Consider the following 26,604-nt stretch of genomic DNA (forward strand, 5'->3'; position numbering starts at 1 on the left):
TCCTCTAACGTCCCAAGTATCCAACTTTCGCCCAGGGCAATAAGGCTGGGTTCAAGCGCAACCAGTTTTTCAGGCAGTCGCCTACCCTTTCCTCCCTCTGTGAACTTAAAACAAACGACTTCGTGCGTGGTGTAATGATTGAAATCCCTCAGGAGTCCCGGGACAGCGCAGGAGCGGGTGGCCAAGTGCTCGGATTCCGAGAACACCAGCCCTCAATCCGTAGGCAGAGGTGGCGGCTGAAGAAAGAGCCAACCGGGGGTGGAGGGGGCTGGAGGAGGAAGCAGTGCTTTCTGGGAGTTGTAGTCCCATCGGGGCAACTCGCTCTAGCCTCCGCCAGATTCGTACTACACCTCCCAGCAGCCCTCGCGCCCTGGCGGAGGCGAGCGGAGGGGGCGCTTGGTGATGAGCTGCGGCAGGGGGAGGGGGCCGGGGGCCGAGAAGCCGCTGCGGCAGCCGCCAGGAGACGTTGACATCTGGCGTCCCTGGGGGCCGAGGGATCCTCTGGCGGGCTGCAACCTGGGCCTTGTGGCCGTCGCGTGTCCCCGTGCTCACCCCCTCTCCTCAGAAGTGTGGTGTCCGCCATGGAAGCGCATCCGGCCGCCACCGGAGTCCCCGGGCACCGCGGCCCAGGGCTCCCCGGAGCGATGAGAGGGTAGCGGCGCGCCGCGGCCCAGCTCCCTCCAGCGCCCAGTCCGCCCGGGTAAAAAGGAGGGTCGGTGGACGGCCGCGCCGCGGTGCCCGCCCCCGCGCCGCGCCGTCCCGCCCCCTGGGGGCGCTGCCGAGGGGCGCCCGCCGCCCATGCCGCCCCGGCGCCCCGCCGCGCCCGGCGCCCGCCGCTGAATCCTGCTCGCGCCCGCCCGCCGCCGCCGCCGCCGCGCCCGCCGCCTTGAGGCGACCACCCTCCGCCCAAGATGTGGCACAACGTTGGGCTGACGCTGCTGGTGTTCGTGGCCACGCTGCTGATCGTCCTGCTGCTGATGGTGTGCGGTGAGTGGGGCGGCCGCCGCGGGGGGACTTCCGCGCGCCGGCGGGACTCGGGCTGCCGGCTCGCGTTTTGGTCTCGTTGGAAAATAGCCAGCCCGCGAGAAAGGCGGGGACGGACGGGCTTGGGATCGTCGGCGCCCCCTTCCCCGCGGTGGGCGCGGAGCTGTGTCCCCGCCGCGGCAGCCCGCGGGCATCCCGGGGAAGGCGAGGATGGGCTGCAGGCTGGGCATCTCGGGTGCAGGTTGGACCAGATGCTGCTTCACCCGCGGCGGCCGCCCTGGGTTGCCGTTCCTGCCACGGTCTGCCCAGATTTTGACCGTGTGGCCTGTATTCGAGGGGCAGCGATTGGTGACTCACTGCCCTTTACAGGTTGTGACCCTAATGACAGTGAGAGGGTTCACCACTTTCATTTAACCAGGGATTGGAACATACTTGGCTTTTCAGTGCACGTGAAATTGTTTGTTTACTTCGTGTTCGTGCTTCAACCAAATTCCAGAGATGTTGAGAAGGAGCAAAACTTAAAAACAAGGGCTATATTAAACTTCCAGGGTCAGGTAACCTAACCCTTCGTTCTGCAGGAATGGTACTGTTTTGTTTGCTGTGGGTATGTTCCTTACTGGAATGAGAGAACATTAAGCTTTCTTCCCGAGGCAGTGTTAGAGCGGTTTTAGATCCTTTTTTTTTTTTTTTTTTTTTTTTTTAATTTCTTTATACACAGTAATTGATAATCACAGGTTTCAGCAAAGAGGCTGGGCAATTGTGAAAATTTGCAAAGTATTTCCAGTAGATGTGAGTTTATTTATATTTAAAAGATTAAAGTAGGGGTTCCAGTTGATGCAATAATTAGTCAGAATTCACAATAAGTCCTACAAAGCTTTTTCATTACACAGTTGAGAGTATTAGAGCTATGCTTGGAGAAGATATCCGTGCCTTTGTGTATATTCATAAATATGTATTTGTATGTACATACTTGTATGTATATTTAAAATTGACTTTTTGATGGTGTTGAGGGTGAAATCCAGGGCCTTTACAAATGGTAAGCACACTGTACCACTCAGCTACACCCCTATCCCTAATTTTTTTTTTTTTTATTCCTATGATGTCAGAGCTAAAACTTTTAACTTGCATCGTTTCTGAGATAAAACAATTGAATAGCCTCTCAATTTTCTGTTTGTTATGTCTGCATTTTAGGCTAATCGAAGATGTTTAAGATTCTTGAAGTACAGTAAACCAGATCCTTGTGAATTGTTTGGATGTGGTAAAGGAGAAGTGTACATTATCCCTTCTGATTTGAATACACAAGCTACCTGGCATGGGGATGTGACATACAACCCACACCACACTTGGAATAGAATATTTGCCACACTTACTTTGACACATTAGAATTCCTTTTTGCTTTGCCATCTCTCAGTGTCTATTTATTTTTCTAAAAGTGCCTTACTTTTAGTTTCAGGAAGCATTTTACAGAATAAGAGACGTGAGGTATAGAACACCTTATTTTGATTGGAATGGTCAAGAACTAATAGCTTTATGAAGAAGTAATCCAAACACTGTTTTCTGGGAGACCTAAAGATGGGGTAGGATAACCTCATGTTTTGACTAGGATGGGGTTGGGACTTAGAAGAGGAGGGAAGAACCAGACCATCCTTGAGAAACTGGGGCACTGTTTTAGTTTGCTAGGGCCACCATAGCAAAATATCACAGACTGGGTGGCTTAATCAACAGAAATTCATTTTCTTATACTGTTGGAGGAGTCTGAAGTCTGGGATCAGGTGTCAGCAGGGTTGATTTTTTTCTGAGGGCCCTCTGCATCTTGTTTATGACCTTCTCCTTATCTGTCTTCTGTGTTTGTGTCCTAATCTTTTGTAAAGGACAACATTCTTTGGATTAGGGTCCTCAACCTTATGACTTCATATAACAAATATAGTCACTTTAGAAGTTAGGATTTAATGTGTGAATTTGGAAGCTGGAGGGCGGGGACACAGTTCAGTCTATAATAAGCACCATGTCTTTAGCATTGACTGGAAGGTGATGGAGCAGAGCAGGTGGGTAGTTTAGGTGAATGCCTTTAAAACAGTTGTTACCTTTCTGGTGGTCACAAGCCTTTTTGAGAGTCTAATGATTGTTATGAATACTTACTTTTTTTAGAAAGATGTATCAAGACTTTTCTAGTTCAGAGATTTCATGGACTCCTCCTTTTTTTTTTTTTTTTTTTTCTTTTAGAAAAAGGAAAAAGAAGGTTTATTGCTTTGCTAGCAAAGCAGAAACACAAGGGACCCCTCCCCCAAAGACTGTGATTCTGCTCATCAGCAGGAATAGGGGCTTTTAAAGAGGTGACTCAAAGGCTGCATTCCATGTGTTCTCTGTTGGAGTTGTAATTCACTTGTTAATTTGGGGGATAGTCATTTTTGAGATCTGGTTCCATCCCCAGAGTCTGGAATACTTTGTTCCTATGGTAGGTGTGTGCTCAAGGACAGATAAATCTGCCTGGGATGGGGAAAGAAGGTAATCCTATGTCCCCTGAGATTAGGGAGGGGAAGATTAGGGAGGAGCAGGGAGAGAGGAAAAGAAAGAAACATGTCCATTTTAAAAATAAGTTGCAATGGCAGAGCAGCAAGGGCTACATTCAAAGCATAAAGTGGATTACTGTTACATTTCCCCACTGTCAATTTGCACATTCTCATGGACTCCCCTTCTCAAACCCAAACATAGAGTACAGAGCCTTTGCTTTTAGGGCTGGGTCTCTTGTTTTCTGTTTCCATTCTGTCAGCAAACTGAGTGTTCAGTGCCCACTAGGCACTGGAAACATTATATGATGGATCTGCTCCAAGGAATCATAGCTTAGTTTGTCTTAGAACTCTTACAGGCTGTTTTACATAGCAAATTCTGATTTTCAAATTTAAGGTTCTTGGGGAGGTTTTCCTTCTGTCTATGTAGGTGGTTTCTGTGTTCTAACTTCTCATTCATTCTAAAATGTTTTCCACCCCCATCATTGACTGAAACTGCCCTTGACAAGTTCAGTAATAAATGACTGCCATATTACCGAAGTCGGTGGCTGTTTATCAGTCCTAATTGAACTTGACCTGTTATACCCACTCTGTAAAATTGAGCGTTCTCTCAAAAGCATTTTTTTTGGTTTTTGTACACTCTGCTTCCATGGTGTTCTTCCTTCCATTCCCCTGCTTCTCGTTCCCTAGAATTTCTTAACTTTTTTGACCACAATTCATAATAGGAATTGTTATTCCCCATATTTTCATAAGTATATAAATTACAAGTGTCAGTTGGTTTGTATGTACATTTATCCACCATCTATATATCTGTCTTTGAAATAGTTTATGGACTAGTACTTGCCCTTGTTCCATGGGATGCATGCTATTTTTATTTTTATTTTTAGTGTACAGACACATTTCTGTTTTCTACTTATTTTCTCCCTTTGCCACCTTATCCAATCCTATTGACTTGCATACCAGTTGTTGCTAATGAGTAAAATTTATGTCTCCAATTTTTATTTCTTTCGTTGAGCCTCCGGCTTTTGTATCAGAGTTTTGTTCCAGTCCCGCCTAGAGATCTAATAAGCATCTCAGATTTAATACATCTGAAACAGACTCCTGATTTCTACAACCTGTTCCTTCCCCAGTTTTTCCTATCTAAAGTGTTCCATACTTCCACTCAGTGGGTCCAGCCAAGAACTCAGGTGTCATCCTTGGTTTTACCCTTTCCTTTACTCCCTCATCCATGCACATCAACCCCCCTGTGTAAGTTTTTTGTTTTATTTCCCTAAGAAATCTGAAATGTATTTAATCAAAGTTTTTAATAGAAGAAATATAGTTTCAAAGTCAGTAGTACTTCAAAGAACAGTTCCTTTTAGCCCTCAGTTTTACTTTCTTCCTTCCTAGTTATTTACTTCTATATTTATAGGGAACATATTAATTGCTATCTTTGGATTTTGCCATTTTAAATATTGTTAAGGTAGAATCTCTATTTTTTTTCCCCCTTCTTGCTATTAATAACACAATTTTGGCTAACTTCATAGTCAGGATTTATAGTTGGACTATGTAAATATTACTCCCTGCTGGTGAAATGGTATGTGACCACATGTGGTTTCTTGTATGGTTCTTCATGTTTCTTGAAGTTAATAATTGCCTTTTAAATTTACTTAATATTACTTGTTTTGTATGTTTCCATTGTTATTTGACCCCCCCCTTCTAGTGCTTTATAATTTTTTACACATGCTCATGAGTAATATTTCCCATGTGTTCAAATAAATTGCTCTTCCCTTTCTCTCCCCACCCCATCCCAGGGCCCTTCTTCCTTCTCAGCAGCTGTCATTCTCATATAGGAATCTGTCTTCTCTGCTACCCTATTTTGTACCATTTTCTGGATTCATGGCATCGTCTTTCTCAGTTTACATTCTTGTGGGAGCATGTTTTCTAGTAACTTTCTAAGAAAGAACACAGGGAAAATAGTTTTTTGAACTAATATATTCTTTAAAATGTCTTTGTTTTTTTAAATTTTTTCCTCTTGATCAATAATTTGAATAGATTGGGGTTGTCAATAATTTTCATTCAGAATTTTAGAATTATTACTCCATTAATTTCTAGATTCTGATTTGGTTTTGAGAAATTCAATTCATACTGTTTCTTTGTCTTTACAGGACATCTTTCTAGATGTTTTTGAATAGTCTTCTGATCATTGATATTCTGAAATGTCATTATGATATACCTTGGTATGTGTCCCTTTCATTTTTATGAATCCTTTAAATTCAGCTTTTGCTTTTCATTTCTGGAAATATTTCTACTAAACTTTTGATAATTTTCTCTAGTCTGTTTTGTATGTGTGTGAATACCTTTATTTCTATTTATTTTTATGTGGTGCTGAGGATCGAACCCAGTGCCTCACATGTGCTAGGCAAGCGCTCTACCACTGAGTCACAACCCCAGCCCTAATTTTATCTTTTTATCTCCTATTTTCTTTCTTACTTCCATCCTTTTTTCTAGAGATGTTTTGGGTTTTATCTTCTATCTATTGTTTTGAGTGTTAATTTTAGCTAATACAGTTGTTTATAGCAGAGCTTTTTGGTTCTCTGATTTCCTCTTTTATAGCATCTGTTTATATTACATGTCTGCATTCACTGTTAACTTCCAAAACATAATAGTTTTATGTGCATAACATTATTTTGAGACAGTGTTTTTCTTTCTCTCTTGACTTTATTTCTCCTGTGTTTTCTTCCTGCTTTATTTGCTTTGGACTCCTTTTATTTTTTACTCTGGGAATTGAACTCAGAGCCTCATGTGGGCTAGGCAAGGACTCCATCACTGAGTTACATCCCCAGCGCCCCCCCCCCCCTTTTTTTTTTTTATGAGACAGGATCTTGCTCAGTTGCCCAGGCTGACCTCCCAAACTTGTGATCCTCCTGCTCCCCAGACCCTGGGATTACAGGTGTGTGTACACCACACTGGGCCTGGACTCTTTCTTTTATTTTTCTGTACATATCTAGTGATCTGCTTTCTGTTCATATTTAAGGGTGTGAGGTAATAGAAGATGATGATGAACCCTCTGTCAGCTCTGGGCTAAGATCAGGGTGACTGGTCAGTGACGTAGTCTGTTTAGGCTTTTACCCAGTTGTTAGTATCTGGAGGTCTGTTCTTTGTGGGCCTTCCATTTCTCCAGAAGGGAATTCTCTCCTTTCATACTTGGATATTGTACAAGTCGACTCTTCATGAGTAGACTTTCCCCCAGGCCTTTGATGTTCTTCCTTCCAACCTTTTTGTGTCGTTCTTTGTTGCGTTTGGCTTCAACTAGTATCTTCTGCCATTCAGATTTTTGTTTCCTTTGCTTTGCTGGAACAAGTTACCACTTGTCCTCAGAATAATCTTTTAAATTTTTCCCTCCTTGGAAAGGGGAAATACTGGGAAATGATATTGGCTAAATTATATTCTTATATTGTGTGCACATATGAATATGGAACAATAAATTCCGCCATTATATACAAGTATAATGTCCCAATTTTAAAAATGGGGAAAAAAATGACTCCTTGCTTTTAAAACCTATCCTCCAGTGGCTTCTCATTTCCCTTGAAATACTCCAAGTTTCTTACTGGGGCCAACAAAGACCCTTGTGATGTGGCTCCGTCTACCTCTCCGATCTCTCTCCATTCTCAGTGCTACTCAACATTCTAGGGTGGGCCAGCCTTGTACCTTTGCAGGGCATTTGTTCTCTCTTCCTCAGGCTTTTCATGACTGGTTTCTCATCATTCAGGTTTCATATCAAGTGTCATCTCAGAGACCTTCCCTGACCACCTGTGGTAGCCCATCCAAACATTCTTTTTCTTTTTTAGTTTTCAGAGTATTTTGCACTTTCTAAAATGAGCTATTTCTTGAGTCTTTTTCCTCTGTCAAAGGAGAACAGTGTGACAGTTTCATGAACTGTTGAACCCAAACTCTGGAGACCAAGGGTTCTCTGAAGTAAAAGGGTTTATTGAGCTCTTAAAGATATTAACCTGAAAAGGACAAGGCCCTAGGACAAGTTCTGCAACTCCCAGCAGCAGGGTTAGATAACACTTGGAAATTTGTCCACTGGACCTAAGAGCCAAAAGCTTTTTTATAATGATAAAAATTCCACTTCAGTGATTCTCAGCCTCTGGTTTCCTGGGTGTCTTTCTGGTATCTAAAAAACCATGACTGTGGTGCGGCTTCCTGACTGCATGTTCCACAGGGAGAGGGAGCAGTAGAACTGGAAGGGCTGATAGGCAGAGCTCTCGGCACCTATGGCCTGTCTCCCTCCGGAAGACGGTCCAGATCTTAATTAGCTTTATTTTTGATTCTAGAATGAGGCAGCACTTTATTCCATAAAATAGAATAAGTTCTGATGGGCCAAGCCAGAAGAGCTGAAGGCTGAAGAAAGACATAAAAGAACTAGTAGTTTTGTCAAGGTTATTTTTCTGATAAGGTGAGGGACAAGGAGGACAGAAGAATAGAAAAATAACTGATTGGTTAACATCAGGTTGCTTCAGGTTACTTTTCTTGTGTAAGGATTAAGGCAGAAGGAACTTCTTTATCATGTCAATTGAAACTGGCCTGTTTGGGGCATTTGGTTTTCAACAAAACCTGATTTGTTGAAAGGTCAGATAAGCAGTTTAGTTTCAGTTTAGTGACATGGAACTTTAACTTGAGTGACTCCTTTTTGATTTTTAGCCTGGTCTATGCAGAAGGTTAATCCAAAACAACGGCCTCCTGTAATTTTTATTTAACAATACCAATTAGAGTGTAAACTCCTTGAAATCATTGACCTCATTTGGTTATTTACTACTCTGTCCCTAGATTCTAGAATAGTGCCTGGTACATTATAAAGTAGTAAGTAGTAAGCTCAGTCCTTGTCCCCGATGCCAGTTCAATAATGAGGACATGGTTTTGAGAAAAAGGAAAAATAAGTTTTAATGCTTTGCTAGCAAAGAAGAAATACAGGGCACTCCTGTCCCAGAGGTTGTGGTTCTTCCCATCAGGGGGACAGGGAGTTTTAAAAGAGGTGATTCAGAGGAATCCTGTTTCCTGAGATTAGGGAGGAGAGATTAGGAAGGAGAAGACCAGGGAGAATAAGATCCAGGAGGAGAAGATTAGGGAGGAGAAGATCAAGGATAAGGTCAGGAAGGAGGAAAAAAAAAAACGTAAATTTTAGAGCAACAAGGGATATTTTCAAAGCATAAAGTAGATCACTGTTACATTAGCCCCTCAGCTGTTTAAAAAATAAAAAATTCTTAGACATTATTAAAATTCCCATTTGAAGTAAGTCTTCAGTGTGGTACAAGCCAGGATTGCTTCAACATGAATAGCCCTTATGTTATTCAGTAAAATACAGAACTCTTATGTACATTTGCTGTAGATAGTGGTCATAGTTTTGCAAAGCATGATCTTTTGCTCTCAAGGACTTTATACTCCAGTAGGAAAGATACTCCCACAACAGATAACTCCAGTAATACCTAGGCTGCTGTTTCTCTTTCTGGTTGTCTCAGAGCTCAGAATCTTCACCTAAAACAAAACCTGGACAATTTTACCTTCCTAATTCATTCTCATCCATTGGGCCATGTGCTTTCAATTTTTCCTTCTTTATCATTGGACGAATAGGTTACAGTAAGGATAGCATTTGGAACATAGTGTGTGCTGACAAATATTTGAGTGAATTAAAGAACAAATTTTTAGTCCTCAGTAATTAGCTGGGGTGAGGTAATAGATGGGAATCAAAGGCATATGGATTGGGGCACTTTATGTCTACCACCTGCAGAATTTATTCTTTCTTATTGGCAATGGGGAGCTATGGAGGAGTGCCTTGGTGTGTGTTCTGATATTCAAAGAGCAACAGTAGCTAGAGGGTGAACTAGAGGTGGAGTCAGGCAGTGTTACTCAGTTTTGCAGGAGTTTTTCTTGCACTTGATTATTGCCCTTGCATTGTGCTGCTTTCAGTGGGCAAGGACACAGACAGAAGGATGAGGGCTGGGTTTTCCTGTTCACAAGTTGCTTGTTTTGCATTCCAGGGTTCATGGGCATTTCCTGCATTCCAGTGGTTCCTGGGCACTTCTTTTTTGCGAGACTCAATGTATCTTTTTTTCCTCTTGTATTCCTAAATTCCTATCTCAGTTGGTTTATGTTAAGTGTTGCCAACAATGTGAACTAAGGCCACAATAGTAGAGGGTGGGAATGGTGGGAGCCTTCTGATTATAGGGTGATCCAGCAGCCCTGAGGTCACTTCTGTCTGCTCTGTCACTATGAAGAGCATGTGGGATTTGAAGTTTTTGAACAGACTTAGAACTTAGTCAACATAAGTCCTAGGAGAAGATCAGAGCATGGCCCCTTCTCCAGAATTTGTCTTGGTTGCTCACCCTACTTCAGCCTGACCTGACAGACCTTGCGCAGGTTGTAATTAACAGGCTTGGTAGAGTACTCAGTCCCAGGTTCTTGCTGTGCCCAGCAAAGTCAAGAAGTTAGTGAGAGTGAACAGAATTGGACTCAGGCCACCTGTGACTGTGCGATCGCATCACACCACCAGATTGCCACTTGCTAGCTTTGTGGCTTGAGCAATGCCACAACCTTTAATTTTAGCTTATAGGTGAAGGCAGAGATAATGGTATCTGGGAGTACTGAGGCTTGACTGTTTCTGCTTATCTGTCTATCTCTCTAACATTGAAATACTGGTAAATAAATAGGAATTAATGTTTGAAAGTGGATTTTCAAAGACAATCTAGTTTTAGACGTTTAAGATACACTTCACTATGAATTTACTTAGAATAACATACATTTCAAAGATAATGGTAGAAGATGATAAAATGTGTTGATCAAAGAAAAGTGTGAACAAAGTTTTCAGATCACTGGCTTTTATAACAATCTGCAAAGGCTTATTAGAAGATAAACTTAGGCACATTAACATTTTAAGCAATGTATTTGAGCAAACTGATTCATAAATCAGGGAGTGCTAAGTTGAGAGGGGTTTTAGCAACAAATGGTATGAAGGGAAAACATTCATGGAACAAAGTAGAAAATGTTTGACTAGGTAAAGTGGAATGTCTCTAGTTAGAGGCTTATTTGTGGTTTCTGACTGTATGGGCTTAAGACTAGTGCTGTTTACGCAAAGATGGATTTTGATTTGCTTATGTAGGAACCCAAGGTGCTGAAGCCATCTCAACCTCAGGCCTCCCAGGTACTTTAGCAGATATGTCAGGGTTTTGACACAATTGATTGGTTTTTTTTGATACTGGAAATTGAACCCCAGGGGCACTCAGCAACTGAGCTATATAATATATTCTCAAGCCTGTTTATACCCTCAGCCCCCTTTTTAATTATTATTATTATTATTATTTTATGCCAGGGGTTGAACCCAGTGGTACTTAACCACTGAGCCACATCCCCAGCCTTTTTATGTGTTTTTTAAAATTTTGAGACCAGGTCTTGCTAAGGTGTTTAGAGCCTTACTGAGTTGCTGAGGCTGGCTTTGAACTTGCAGTCCTCCTGCCTCAGCCTACCCAGCTGCTGGGGTTACAGGTATGTGCCATTGAGCCTGGCCTCTTTTTTAATCTTGAGACAAAGTCTAAGTTTCTAAGGCTGACCTTGAGTTTACTATCCTCCTGCCTCAGCCTCCTGAGTTTCTGGGATTACAGGCATGTGCCACCTTGCCCAACATGATTCTTATTTATGATTTTAGTCAGCTTTACTGAAGTACAATTAGCACATATCATATTAATGTTGTCAGTGTGTTTTGAGTAGAATGTACTATATATCTCAGGTCAACTTGGTCATAGGGTTGTTCATTCTCTTTGGTGAAAGGGCACCAGCAGTTCTTGCCATATTCTAGCTGCTGTATTATAGAGTAGGAATCTTCAGAACTAACATTGAACTCTGAAATAGGTCAGTTGGTAGACATCCAAAAATCTTTAAAGTCATGGGTCGTTTTTGTGGTGGGGGCCATAGAGAATGGAGTTTGGTTGGTTGGGGAATCTCCTCTGTACCCGTACGGTTTTAAGGCATAGCAAATATAGCGGAAATGTGATTAAATCCTACATTTCCCTTCCTTTAGAAACTTGCATCTCATGGAGAGGACAATCAGTATTAAAGCACGTGGATGAAAAGTAAGTCTGAGAGAGCTTGTATTGAGTAAACAGCACTGTTGAAAGATTTTTGATATATTAACGATGCTTAAAATTCTCTGTCACAGTGGTGGTAGTGTCCTGTCTAGTTTGCCGTAGAGGGGAAGAGGTAGAGCCAGGCATGGTGGCCCACACCTCTAATCCTATTGTCTGTGGAGGCTGAGGCAGGAGGATCATAAGTTCAAAGCTAGCCTCAACAACTTGCACAACTTGGTGAAACTCTGTCTCAAAAAAAAAGGCTAGGGATTAAGGATATGACTGAGTGGTTAAGTGCCCCAGGTTCAATCCCTGCTACCAAAAAATAAATAAATAAATAAATTAAATAATTAGAGGTAGGAGCCTAGGAGATGGTAACACTGCTAATGTTTGTTGAGGGTTTATTATGGGTGGGCAATTACCACACTGATCCTTGGAGAATGGGTACTGTTATATTCATTTCATGAAAGAGGAGACCAAAGCATGGAAGGTTAACTGCTCATGTTGCAAGTAAGTTGTTTGGGTTAGAATTGATGGTAGAGCAGTTTGGTCCTAACTTACCTCTGAGATATAAGAGATTATGCTGATGATTGAGTGGATGGATAGTAAGGATTTGATCTAGGAGAGGGAGTGGCACTGGAAAGACAGAGAAGGAAATTGATGGGAGAGGATGTTTTAAGGTAGACTCTGTAGCGCTAGCTTAAAGTAGGAGAAGGACCGTATGCAAGAGAGGACCCGTTTCCTACCAGAGACAAGGAGAGGATGTGGTACCTTTAAGAAGCTGTTGGATAGAGATACACACACGCTCTTTTTGAGATGTGTTCAAGTCAGCCAAGTAGATAGAGATTCTCTCCTGTAGTATAGGAGAGGTGAAAGGTATGGATGAAAAAATTTGGTCATCATCTGTAATAAGGTGATAATTTGAATCAGTAGGATTATTGCTATCACCAAAGACAGAAGAGAAGAGAAAGAAGAAAAGTTCAGAAAGGCAACTTTAAAATGCTTTAAAGTTCTTGGATAAAGAGTTTTGGATGTGGAGGTAATTGTATTATGACTCAAAATTGTGTTGGTTTAGTGTGGTAACTCCAGGGGTTGACCTCTGCCCGGTGTGTCACTGAGAAAAGGATGGTCAAGAGGAGGAAGGGAGCATCGTGGTAGGAGTTTGCACAGTTTGGCATCATCTACATCTGTGGACTCAGACACATATTACAAGTGAGACTTAGCTGCCCTCGCAGTAAAATGGAAATGAGGTGATAAAAATAGAAAAAAAAACTTATGCAAATGTGAGCCAATCATTTAGCCACTTAGAAACCATCGTGAAGATGAGTTAGATAATTCCATTTGAATGATTCCATAGTTTACAAGATAAGAATTTGTGGTCATACTGCACCTGAACTTTTGGACTAAAACAATCTTGGGTAGTGTAGGAATGGGAAGTCCAAGATCAAGTACTAGTAGATTCAGTATTTGAGGACTACCTCCTGGTTCATAGATGGCTGTCTTCTCACATTGTCCTCACATGGTAGAAGGCAGAAAGTGAAGGAGCTCACTGGCGTGTCTTTTATAAATGCATTAATCCCATTCCTGATGACCGCACCCTGTGACCTATTCACTGTAAAGGCTCCACCCTCAGATACCATCACATATGATGGGTGTGGTGGTACACACCTGTAATCCCAGTGCCTGTGGAGGCTGGGGCAAGAGGATGGCAAGTTCAGGTCCAGCTGTGGCAACTTAGTGAGACCCTGTCTCAAAATAAAAAATATAAAAAAGGGCTGGAGATGTGGCTCAGTGGTTGAGTGCCCCTGGGTTCAATCCCTGGTACCAAATAAATAAATAATTTTTATAAAGGACCAGGGATGTGGCTCAGTGACTAAGCCATAGTATCAAAAAAATCCCAGCACCCCCAAAATGGGGGGGTGTTAAGTTCAATATATGAATTGTGCAGGAATATAAATACTCAGTCTGTAGCAGATAGTGAATCATTATTATCATTACTTAAACAGTATTTTGTTTTAGCCATACTTTCACTACAAAACTTTGATATACACTGTTCAAATTTGTTGCTTTCTCTTCGGTAATTTGGCTCCCTTCAATAGCTGTGAGTTAACTTTGAACCTTTATTTTTCTTATCTAGAAAATGGGAATAGTGGTTGCTGTCTTAACTAATTATGAGGAATTAGGATTAAACGAAATGTTGAATGTAAAAGTACTTTATGAACTGAAAACTGTAATTGAGGATGAAATTATAGTTATTCCCCTGGGTTTCAGGCGTATTAATGGTGGTGGTTCATCACTCAAGTTCATCTATCATTACTACCCTTCTGCTGCTAGCACACTTATCTTGCGTAGAAAAACAGTGTTTCATGAAATTTATCTTTTGAGCTAACGCTTAGTAATAACTAGGCACACACAAGTAAGTGTTCCTTTGATTATCCCAGAATACACACCTTCTGTTGCCAGCCAGTTTTTCTGACTTAGAGTGCTTATCAGTGTGAGACTGGAGCAAGGCACAAACGCACCTTCCATGCTGTGAAGGATGGCTATTTTAACAGCCTTAATTTGTGATTTTAGGTACATATAATTGTGGGTAGTCGGCCCTCACCCTTCCCTTTCTTCTCTTCCCGTTTCTCTTTCTAAATCCCAGGACAGTGGTACAAGATACATGTCTATAAAATAAGAGTGAGTAAGATGTTTCACATGTGTATGTGTCAGTCTTGGGTGGGAGGAATCGTGTGACCTGTACTTGCTGTAGTCATGCAGAGTACAAGGAGTTAGTCCTTTTCCGTAAAATGTTGCCTAGGTTTTAGTGGTTTCTTTCCTCTTCCTGTGCTTCCCAAGTACACATGGACACCTGGGAGAAGTTAGTTACTCTAGGACCTGGGATCCAAATTAGGTTGTTCTAGTCTTATGGTAAATTAAATATGAATCTGAACTGGTAGTTCTGCCCCTGTGTCTGTGAAGCCTCTCCCTCTGCAACACAGGCCTACATGTCTGGCTACATACATTGACTCTTGCAACCAATATGTAAAGGTTGACAATTTTAAATTAGGAAACTTCCCATTTGTCTTCTCTTAGATTCATAGTATATGAGAGAATGGGCTCCAAATACATAAAGGTTACATGAACCCATTCTAGTCACCAGACAGTACAGTTCTCCTTAGAGTGGAGACGCTCGTTCTTTATGTCCAACCCTGTCTGCCTTAGTCTATTTTCTACTGTTAAATGAAATACCACACACTGGGTGAATCATAAGCAATAGCAGTTGGTTTGACTTGCAGTTCTGGGATTGGAAAGTCCAGGAACTTGGTGCTGGCATCTGGTGAGGGCCTCTGTGCTGCGTCATAACATGGTGGAAGACCAGGCAAGCACAGGGAAAGACAGGGGTCCCAACTGTTTACAAATCCTTTCTTCTGTTACTGAACCCACCCCTGTGATAATGGTATTATTGAAGGCAGAACCCTTGTGACCTGATCACCTCTTAGTACTGGTAAAGTAACAGATTTGAACATGAGTGAGTGTTGGAGGGGACATTCAAACATTGCACCATGCATTACAGTCTATCTAATCCTCCTATGACATCACCCCACTCCTCAGTGATGTTAGCAAAGTTTCTTTGTAACTCCCTTTATGTACTCACACTGTCTCACTAGGAAGTGCTAATGTGACTTTTGTTGCCTTTTCTCCAGTGAAGTCTTCTCAGGCAGGCCTCTGGTTACTTGCTGCTCCTCTCTCTTCCCCACAGGCACTTCACTGTGACTGTTTTTTTCCTCTTCCTCAACCAGTCTCCATGATTGATCACCAGCAGCACTCATGCTGCTTCTTCACTCCCATTTCTGTTTTTTCCAAACCTATGTATGACATCAGAATTATCTAATGAATGTAAAAATAATAAGCACAACCTTGGAGATTGATATGGGATATCTGAGATGAGTCTTTTGAATCTGTGGTTTTCTAAAAATTCTCCAGCAGATTCTGATGAGTAGCCAGTTTGATGGCTCTTAAGAATTGCTACAATAGGTAATCACATCTTTTCTTTTTTTTCCCTCTGTTCTTTTTAGATATAGGTAATCACATCTTTTTAGCTAGAGTCATTCCATTGGGATAATGCTTTTGAACTTGCCTTACATTGTAGGTGTTCTTTTTCCCTAAAAGGGAAAATATGCCTCCTGGCTTCATCCCACCCCCTCTTCCCCAACCCCAAGTCGTTCCTCCAGAGGACTTCTTGCAAAGTGGATATTTCTCAAAGGTTACATTGTGTTGAAGTTTTAAAGGAATTGAAGCAGATTCCAAGAACATTGAAGGTTTTGGTTTGGTTTTATTCAGCAAAAGTGTGGCCTGCTTGGGTTTTGGGTTGCTATCTCACAGAAGTCTGTTACCTAATGAAGGTGGAGGAGACATTTTACTGGGGATGCTTTCCAATCTATCTTATCCATGCCTTTCCAGTCTTTTTTAAAAACTTCCCATCCTTTCACGGGTAGGCTGTACGCCATGTTCCCAGTACCTGCCCTGCCAGAGGTAGGGCTGATCCTTTATGCAACTTGGAGTAGAGCTTTTAGGCTGTGTTTTGAGAATATGAGCTGAGAAGTCATAGAAAGAAAGATGGGGAAGGAGCAGCATTGTACAAAGAGAAGGACAGAGGAGGGTGAAACCAGAGTGCAGAAACAGTGCCAAGAGGATGACCTTATTCCTGAGAACCCTCTTCTGATCCCTGGTAGGAGTGTCTCCTCCCACGGGCTCTGTGACACCCCTGTAAGTTTATCATAAATTGCTGGTTTTTGGTTTAGCTAAGTCTTTGAGTTTGTTACTTGAACTAAAAGCTGCTTTATTAGAATAACAGATGAACTACGTGTGTGACTTTCTCCTTTGTGTGTATCTGTCATAAGATTACTATGAATAAAATATTATAGGTCAGAACCCTATTAGCTACAAGGAATGTGATATACCAGAAGTATGTGGTTAGATAGTTCAGTTAAACTGAATAACTATTTGGCCATTAGATGGTTTGTGCAAAGTTTTTCTGTCCGAAATTTTTTTAAAGGCTATTATTAATTCCCTGTCTAATTAACATAGCTTTGAGTATCCTAGCAGTTTTATTTGGCATTGTAGTGCCTCTCTTAGTTTCTTTGCTAAGTCATGCTTTTCCTGGTATATACCCATTGGGGTTTTATAATGATTCTTTTTCTAAAATGTCCTGAGTAGTTGCTTTTCCTTCAAACTACCTGTAATTTTTAGTATCATCCTTTATTCAAAGGGTAGCATTGTTTAATAAAACTCTGTTGTGCACAGAAGTATCTTCCAGTTCTAGGTACTGTGATTTAGAGAGACCCCTCACTCCCACCTCCTGCTCCCATGTCTGTCTCCAGGTTTAAGTTTTACAGCTCCGTCAAAACAAGTCATTTTACTTAGAGAACAACTCGTTGAACTAGTTAATTTAGTGACTAACACAGCCATTCTTATCAACACTACAATTTATCTCTTTCCTTTGTATTCCCCACCCTATCATTACACTAGTCATTGTGAAAAACTGAACATAGTGGCTAGTTGTTCATCTGCCCAGCAGATGAACTCACATTACATTGGGGGAATTTTCTACCTCACGCTTTTTTTTATGGGAAGCAGTGTCACTGTCCACATCCTTCCTGTGAACCTTACACAACATAAACCCTTGCAGGAGAGCGCACTTTTAAAGTTGCTCATCTCCAGATGTGAGGATAAGAATTATAGACGTAAGGGGTCTTCATGGTTTGGCAGATGTGGATGGGAGGAGAGTGGTGGATAGAACGTGGTATAACCTGCTTCTCCAGATCCTGGAGTCCTTCCCATTAGCACCGCCTTCTGAATTTTCACTTGGAATTGAATCTCATACTATTTGGTTACTGGCAGTGATTTTAAAAAATTTGAGGGTGTGTGTTTTATTAAAATTGGGGAAGAGAGTCTGTTATCTAGTGGGTGAGCTCACATTCTAAAACTCAAACAACTCTAGCTACCCTTAGCTCTTTATTTTGTAGATGTTTGTGCTGTAGACATTGCTTTCTAATATTAATCATCTTGAGACCACTAGAACATTTTATGGTCAGAAACCCAGTGCTGATGGCTCTTCACTGTGGTCTCTTTTCAGTAAAAGATTTCCTCTTTCTTGTCATCTCCCTTACTTTTCTTTATGGTCACTTATTACCTTGTGGACACTGTTGGAATTTTTGGTCTTAATGAAATCAAGACCATCATCTTTAACTGATTTATAATTTCTTGATAGTACATTCACTCCCACAATCTCTGTTTAGCACAGTATCTTGTCAAATGAGTTCTTAACAATTTGAAGTTATGTTCTGAAAACTAACGAGTTATGGGAAGTTTTTCTCAGTATCTATTGAAGTCAACTGACCTTACTAATTTAGGCCAATTAATGGCATTGAGGAAGTATTTTTAAAATATCAGTTTATTTATGTTCATGATCTATATATCAGCCATTTTATTATTTTTCCTGATTATCAAAACCATGTGTGTTTAATGTGGGAAGATTTGGTGAGTATAGAGAAGTATTACAAAAACTGTTGGTCCCCCAAGTAATCTTCAGGTTCAGTTCAGTCTCTATCAAAATTCTTGCTGCCTTTTCCCTAAAAATTGACACACTGATTCTAAAATTCACCTGGAAATGCAAGTGACTCAAAATAGTCAAAAGGAACTTGAAAAAGAACAGAGTTGGTAGATGTATTCTTTGTTTCAATGATTAATACAAAGTTACTGTAATCAAGATGATGTGGTGTTGGTATAAAGCTAGGCATACAGGTTAATGGAATAGAATTGAGAGTCCAGAAATAAACTGGACTGTATAGAGGGAAAAGAGGGGTGGGAGGGGTGGGGGGAAGGGAAAAAAATAACAGAATGAATCAAACAACATTACCCTCTGTAAATTTATGATTTCACAAATGGTATGCCTTTACTCCATGTACAAACAGAGAAACAACATGTATCCCATTTGTTTACAATAAAAAAAAAGTAGAAGCAACCCAAATGTCCAATAAAATATGATATATTTATACAACGAAATATTATTTGACAATAAAAAGGAAGTGAAGTACTTACATATGCAACAGTAGGGAGGAACCTTGAAAACAGCCAAGCAAGCCAAGATCAAATATTGTATGATTCCATTTCTGTGACCTTTTGGAATAGGCAGATCTCTAGTGACATCAGTAGAGTAATGGTTGCCAGAGGCCATGGGAGGAAAGAATGGAGAGTGACTGCTTAATGGGTTTGGGGCTTTGGGGGTTGTTGAAAATGTTCTGGAGTTTAGTAGTAATAGTTGCACATCCTTGTGAATCTACTAAAAACCACTGAATTTTATAGTTTGAAATGATGAATTTTATGGTATAATGAATTTTATCTCCATAGAAAAAATAATTTAAAAAACAACAAAAGTTAACCTCATATGCCTCTGCCCAAGGATCACCATTGTTCCCGTCAGTTGAGCATTTTACAAAATGAATATTGGTTACCAGACTCCAAGCCCTTCAGATAACTTCCATTCCACATAGTAGCTTTGTGAATCTTCGGTGAAAACTGGGACTTCTGACTCCTTTCCAGTGTTCTTCCCAATGATTCACTGTGCCTGTTTGACAGAGTTTTGGGTAAAGGGAGAGCACATTCATTAATTTATTATCATTAAAGTATTTTACAAAGTTAGGTGCTCAAACATGCAGTTGCTCAGAAATGTTTAGGGAAAGCAAAAACCTGAGAAATGGATGAAATCTCCTGGAAGTTAGTCTTTTAGTGCCACGGAGTGTATGTTGCACAGAAATTTTTGTTTTCACAGATTGTAAGAAACAAGTGACATTAAAATCTTAAAGTAGCCATTATTTTGGCCTAGTTTAACACTGGGGTAGAAAAGCCAGTTGGGTTTTATTTTTACAGCTGGTCACCAGAATATGCTATGGTCCTTTGCTGCTCAGGGGAGTCAGTGTTTAGAAGGCACCAGGAAAACATGTTAGCACAAAACCCTTTGTTACAGTGGTTAATTTTGTTTTATTACATGCTCTTAATGTCTCAGAGCCACCAAGCCCAGGTTTAGAAATTTTATCCTGTTTGAATTTTTATTGGTTGATGTTTGTCCCTTCATGATTTTGATGTGAAAATGCTGTTTTTTTTAAATTGATGATTTACAGATCTTGAACCTAAAACTGGTTCTCTGACTTTAGTCTTCTTGTCATGTAATTAAAGAAATTATTCATTTTCTGTGAAAATTATTTCTTGAAGCTTTTAATAACTTGGTCTTAACTGAAATTTTCATTCCTACTATTTGATGTCGATTCTAATTGACCCAAACTTGCTTTCAGTCAATAGCTCTGAGATGTGAATGTCACAGACGTTTCCTAAATAAATTCTTTTGTCCCCAGAAAAATTCTGTCAAAAATTGATTTTAACATAAAACTTTCTCAGGTATCATAATCTCTTAATTTTAATGTGACTGCACCAAGCTCGGGTTCTAAATTCCATGAAAGCAGAAACTCTTTTTGCCATTACTATATAGAGAAAGTGTTTATCCTTAGGCCTTGTACATCATAAATGCTTAATAAATGCTTGTTATATGAATATCTATCAAAATTACTTGGATTTATTTATATTTATGTATTGTTTTGTCATTTACCTCCCAATTGTTCTAATGTTCCAAATTAATGATATTAAAATAATTTTTAAAATGTTTTCTGTCTCTCTTTAGGTTGGTATTTTGTATGGCATCTGTTTTTATCTAAATTCAAGTTTCTACGGGAACTGGTGGGAGACACAGGATCCCAGGAGGGAGATCATGAGCCTTCAGGGTCTGAAACCGAAGAAGACCCTTCATCCTCTCCACACAGGATCAGATCTGCACGCCAAAGGAGGGCACCTGCTGATGAAGGCCATTGACCCCAGATGTGGTCCTTTATTAGTAAATGATGAAAGGCATTTGTGAGCCTCTGTCTTTAGTGACTTGGCTTTAAAATATTCTAAATGACTGAACAACATTTGTACTTGGATTTCATATCCAGTTCAAAAAATTTACATGTAAGCCATATAGTAATAAAGGGAATTAAAACCAAATTGGACCATTGCAAATTTCATCTTAAAGATAATATTTTGTTTCGCTAGCTTTCTACTTACCACACTTATTCCTTGGCTCTTGGGATTTTTTGTTTGTTTGCACTGGTGTGAATCTGGTAAACATTTCAAGCTTGAAAAACATATTTTAATATAATGTATTCTTCATGTTTTAACTTGTCTGAAATTGGGATGCATCTCATTACTGTCAGCCAGGATAGTCACATACTTATCCTAGCTTGTGCACGTGTGAATTTACAGCTTATAGTGGCATCCCTTAACTGACATATGTATTGTAGGTATCAAATGTGTCAGGTTTAATTGGCATTTTAAAATGTCATCAAAAAGATTACACTATGACTCAGCATTGAAACGTAGGGTTATTGTATATGCAGAAAAGCATGGAAACAGAGCAGCCGGGCGTACATTTGATATTAGTGAGGCAAATATTCGTCGTTGGAGGAATGATCGCAATTCCATATTTTCTTGCAAAGCAACCACAAAATGTTTTACGGGACCTAAGAAAGGAAGATACCCACAGGTAGATGAAGCTGTACTGCATTTTGTTAGTGAGGCATGTGCTAAAGGATTGCCCATCACACGCCAAGCAATGCAGTTGAAGGCAGGGGAAATTGCCAAAACCCTCGGAATTGACGAAACAAAATTTAAAGCAACAAGAGGCTGGTGTGACCGATTCATGCGTCGGGCTGGACTGTCATTAAGACATCAGACATTGTTTTGTCCAAAGTTTCCCGCTGACATTAAACAGAAGACAGTAGTGGAATGCTCTTTCAAGAAATGCTGCCTCGCCAGTCCTCCTGAAGACACCGAGGGCCATGTCATGTGGGTAAATGCAGACAGCGAGGACTGCGACATGAAAAGTGATTCAGAAGAGTTGGGTTCAGAATATGAAGTTATAGTTATAACTTGACAAGTTTATTTCCCACATCCTTTACATACACACAAGATTGAAGTGACAAAAATCTTTTAAGAGCACTGTTTTAGTAAATATAAAATAAATATTTTCTGTGATACAAGGCATCAGGTTGTAGTTTCATGGATAGTGTTTTTCTTTGTAATAGTACAATGCATCTTAACTGATGATATCAGATTAAATAAAAATGGTAATTATAAATTTATTTTTCTTTTCAAGATAAGCATCTATTTATTGGAATATTTAATACTGACTCTTATGTTAAATAGTTATCTTCTATGAAATACAAGTTTGGGTAAACTCTTAAAGATTTTAGAGTAGTTAGGAATAGTAAGAACTATCCTGTACTTTAGGAAGAGTAGGGTTAGTCACTCCCTTTGTATGGGAGGACATGCTCAAGGCATGCGCTGTGGAGAAACTACTGCTTCACAATAATTCAGTGAAAAGACCTCAAAGGTACTGGGTGTTAAAAAAATAGCAGGTGGAAATACCCACTTAACTGTAAAACAACTCTTGCCAGGTATCCATGTTTGTCTTAACTGAACTTTGGACTGAGTGTTTACTGGGGAAGAGAGGTATGGATTCAAAACCTTCCTGTTCAGTGTTCCCTGCTTTGTATAAGAACAAAATGCAAAGCCAGCTTATTTTACTAATCAGTTCTTTTTATGTTTTTCACCTTTGTTTCTCAGAATTAGTCATCACCTCCAATTTATGGAGGTGTGTAATTATGTTTGATACCTCATTCTTCATGCTGACAGTTTTGTCTGTCTACTCACAGTTCACTAACTGTGCCCCAAGTTGTGTTCCTAATGAACACTTCTTTGCTGATACTGTAGCCCTTTGGACATACTAAAAGGGAATTCACAGAGCAGAACTACATGTTTGCTAGAGGAAGAGAGTGGAGCGCAGTCTTTGTGTTTTCATTTCCTTTTTGGATACTGCGTGACTCTAGGGCATAAAAGAGCAGTGACACAGTTTCTAGCATTAATTTCAAAGTTGCCTATACCAGCTAAACGTCACATTAAAATGGTCATCAGTTTGAAAGAATAAATGAACGACTGAAGGCATCTTGGTACTAGGGGGATATTTAATTAGGTTTTTTAAATAGTAGAATGTTCTGAGTGCTGGACTCTGTTTCACACTTATGTTTTATGGTGGATATATAAGGTGTAGATAATAATTACCAAAAAAAAACTTTTAAGTAGCTGGTGAGTTTCCTGTTGTGTCAGTATTAAAGAAAGATAGCCCCCCCCAAATCTGTAGTCACCTCCAATTTAATAGAAGTTAATCCATGTAAAGCTATATATGTTGGGCATTATTTATTGGCACTTATGCTTCGATCTTGTCGTATTTTATAGAATTTTAAGAAATGTTCTGCTTAACTTACTTGAGAAATATACCTAGGAGCATATTAATAGCTCACACTTGCCATGCTGTAACTCACTGGAAGAGAGTGAAGAGAAATTACTGATGCCAATAATGAAGAATCTGCAGACTAATCCTTTATTTTAAACTTTCTTTTCATGCATCCCACTTAACATAGTGCATATTTCTAAGGCCACTAAAAGATGGAAGAGAAATAGTTATTAATGCAGAATTATTTATGTGGTATTGTGTTTTTGTTCTTTTTCCTGTTTTGTTTTATTGTTTTTCTAGCTGAATCTTAACAGAACCGCATCCCAATTATATTTTTAGTTTCACTGAAAATTAGTGTTTCAGTGGGAAGTGGACTATCCTGTGGTTAATTTTCAGGTTGTGAGCATTAAAAATATACAAATAGTAGACTCTTACCTGAACACTCTTCAAAATGATGGTTCAGGAGTATGCCTTCTTCTTCAGAATTGATTCTAATCTCAAGGACTCGGGTAGATTGGTTTCATTTCCTTCTCAGCTAATCATTCCCACCCAGATCAGTCTTTCGCTTCTGAACCTTTTTGTAAAAATTGCCTGTGTGGTAGCCTTGTTCAGATTTAAATGCCAAAAACACTAAATATTTGTGTAGCACTGTTAAATGAGGTTTGAAATATTTACATCAAGTTAAATATAGAATGCACTCACTGGATATTCACAGGGGAAGCATTGTTATGTATTGGACAGCCATTTCATGGACACGCCAGCCCATTTCTTTAGATGTAATTAGGTTTAAGAACCATTTCAAAATATTTTTTTGAAGGATTGAAAGATATAAAGTAATGGGTTCACACAACATGGCATCTTAAGACATGCTGAAAGATTGAAAGTGGTGCATTGTTCCTTTTGAGATGACAAGTTTGAAGTCAACAGTGTAATCTTTTTAAAATTCAACCTTTCTCAATAGGTATGTTTTATTGTAACATGTAATCAATGTAGCTGTAGATTTTGACTGGTAATCTAAATGCTTATATATTTGAAGTTGACTCTAAAAGCCAAGGAGCAGTCCTCAAAGGTCATGGACTCTCAGCGACTAATAGAATAGTGTTCAGTTATGGAGTCTGGAGTTAAAGCACCTTGTGTTGTCTGCTTTTAAAGTGTCTCAGAGTTTTACATTTAAAGCATAAAAAGTAACGTTTTATATTAAAAGTTACATTTCCCATTTGTTGGTGTACCTGTTACCAGTTTTATGAGGAATGTTCAACATTACCTCCAAGTCAGTTCTATGCATAACCATTCACCACATACTGCTGCTGTGGTTTCTTAAAGGAGCCCTTGTTTGCTGTTGCTATGATACATTGTCATCCTGCTGCTTGACAAATGAGCATATGAGGAAGTAGACTGTGTTCATAGTACCTTTGTACATACAACAAGATGTAACCTTAAAATGAGGAATGTGCATAAATGATCGCTCTGATTTTGTTTAAAAATTGGTCAGTACTCTTATCTAAAGCTTCTGTGGTTTGTATGATGTTTTAACTTTAATTTTAAACTGCACAGAATAAATTAAAATGAAAACAAACAAGTTGTGTATTCATTGATAAAGAATAAGCATGAAGGGTACCTTGTATGTGAAGGGGTCTCAAAACAACCATTTTTACTAAAGGTCCACACTTCACCTTGTTTTTCAAACTCTACAAAAGAGGATAGCATAGTATTCCTTAGTGCCATGGCAGTAATTGACTTAGAACCCAAATTAGAACTGAATCATTACGTTTATCTTACTTAAGTCTTTTTGATTTCTCATATCCAACACCCTCAAGATTTTTTTTTTTTTAATACTCTGTTCACTGTAGATCATGTCCCACATTTTCGTATTAACCGACCAGGCTCACTGAGAAAATCACAGACAAGTGAAAAGATTGAGGAATACCTTTGAGAACCCATTTGGGACAGGAAAGCATGAATTTCAGTGGCCCAAGTTGTGATTTTTCTTCAGCACTGCTCAGCTGTTAAGAACAAGTGGATTTGCCACCATCTGGCTTTGTATGACAGGTCCTTCTGAAGAGTAGGGTCATTTAGAGATTGCTGGGGATTGGCCCTGGGATTTGGGCTGGCTAGTAAGAAGAATCAACATAAGGCACTGGTGAACTGGGTGAATGGGAGAGGGGTAGGGATTGAAAATGAGTGCAATGTATGATTGGTAGAATAGGAAGCTTGAGGGGGAGGGAAACAAGGACTCCAGAGGGAAAACAGTTCTGAGAAGAGGTGTAAATAGAGCCATAGAAGTGGGGAGGTTGAGAATGGTGACTTATTCTCGGGTCCTGTGTGAATCATAGCCACTGCATGACAAATGAGCATATGAGGAATGGCCACTGATACTTTCACAGGATGGCTAGAGTTGGGTTGGAGATGACCATAAACTGGGGGCCAGGTCAGGGTCTTGGAAGACTGACCTCAAGTTTTGGGATGTTAGCTGGCTCTTAAAGGAGTTTACTGAAAGTGTAAGAGGAGTTGGAGAAGCTGCTGGGTTGCTCACATTGGGCAGCTCTGCAGGCGTGTACAGGCATGAATTCTACTGAACTCTAAAAATAACATTTTATGGAGAACTGGGGGCGGGGAGTTGGTGACAGCAAAAGCTTCACTGAGGATCTTGAAGGGAGGAGTAGGAGCTTTCCAGGTAGAGGGGGTGAGGATTTCAGAGAGAAGGAAGTGTGTGTGTGAAGGCAGTCACTGAGGACCCTTGTTTGGAGAACTAGATAGGTGCTTATTCCTGGAATAGAGAGTGCAAATGGGGACACTAGTTTGAGGCTAGAGAAGTATGAAAGATCTGGGTCACAAGAGACCTTGTATGCAACGGCAAAGGCTTTGAAGTTCAAGCCATATAGAGTATTGCAGTATTTTAAGTTGCAATATTTTAAACTGATTCACTTTTTTAACATGTGGAGTAACTACTCTTTCAGGCACCTGGACTGGGTGCAAGTGGCTTAGCTTCTGCTACCTGCAGTGAGGATACATTGGAGGCACGATGGAAACAGGATGTCTCTTAAGTAGTTCAAGCAAGAAAAACAACTAGTAGCTGTTGAGGGCTATGCCATGCGGACTACGCTAAGATGGCGCCTGGCTGCCAGCCAGAAGTTGTTTTGATCACATCGGCGGTGAGGAAGTCGGTTAACATAGACCCACTCAGGCGCTTTATCATTGGCCGTATTCAAGTGAGTCCACACACAACGCGTGCGCACATGTGTTCCCGAGTGCTCCTGCTTGTTCCTGCTCGTTTTGACCTTTGCCGTGATTGGGCAACTGGCTCCTGGCCTGATCTTCGCTTAACTGGCGTGGCCCTACCCTCTGCCTCCTGGGGGGGAATATAAGCGGGCAGTAGGCAGAAAGCAGTAAGCAGTAGGCAGAAGGCAGAAGGCAGATGGCAGATGGCAGATCGCAGAGCGGAGGACTAAGAACACACCTCTAGGTCGCAGATCACAGATCGCAGTACACGGGACGCACCACTAAGAAGCACCACTGATAGTACCTTTAGCACGCACCTCTAGCATGCACCTTTAGTTCGCAGGATGCAGGACACACCTCTAAGAAGAAGCAGCAGAACTCTAAGAAGAAATAGATCTCTGAAAGTGTAGCAAGCCTCTTTCTCTAA

The 26,604-nt window shown here is 40.4% G+C and overlaps 1 protein-coding gene across 1 annotated transcript; it reads left to right on the top strand.

The window, feature by feature from the left end:
- Positions 1-393: 393 nt before the first annotated feature.
- Smim13 (small integral membrane protein 13) lies at positions 394-20,499 on the top strand. Its single transcript, XM_047558911.1, has 2 exons — positions 394-987; positions 20,310-20,499. The coding sequence occupies exons 1-2, from the start codon at positions 912-914 to the stop codon at positions 20,495-20,497; spliced, it is 264 nt and encodes an 87-aa protein (XP_047414867.1). The 5' UTR covers positions 394-911; the 3' UTR covers positions 20,498-20,499.
- The last annotated feature ends 6,105 nt before the right edge of the window (positions 20,500-26,604 follow it).

This window comes from Sciurus carolinensis, chromosome 7 (genome assembly GCF_902686445.1).
Source record: "Sciurus carolinensis chromosome 7, mSciCar1.2, whole genome shotgun sequence".
NCBI classification, from domain to species: Eukaryota; Metazoa; Chordata; class Mammalia; order Rodentia; family Sciuridae; genus Sciurus; species Sciurus carolinensis.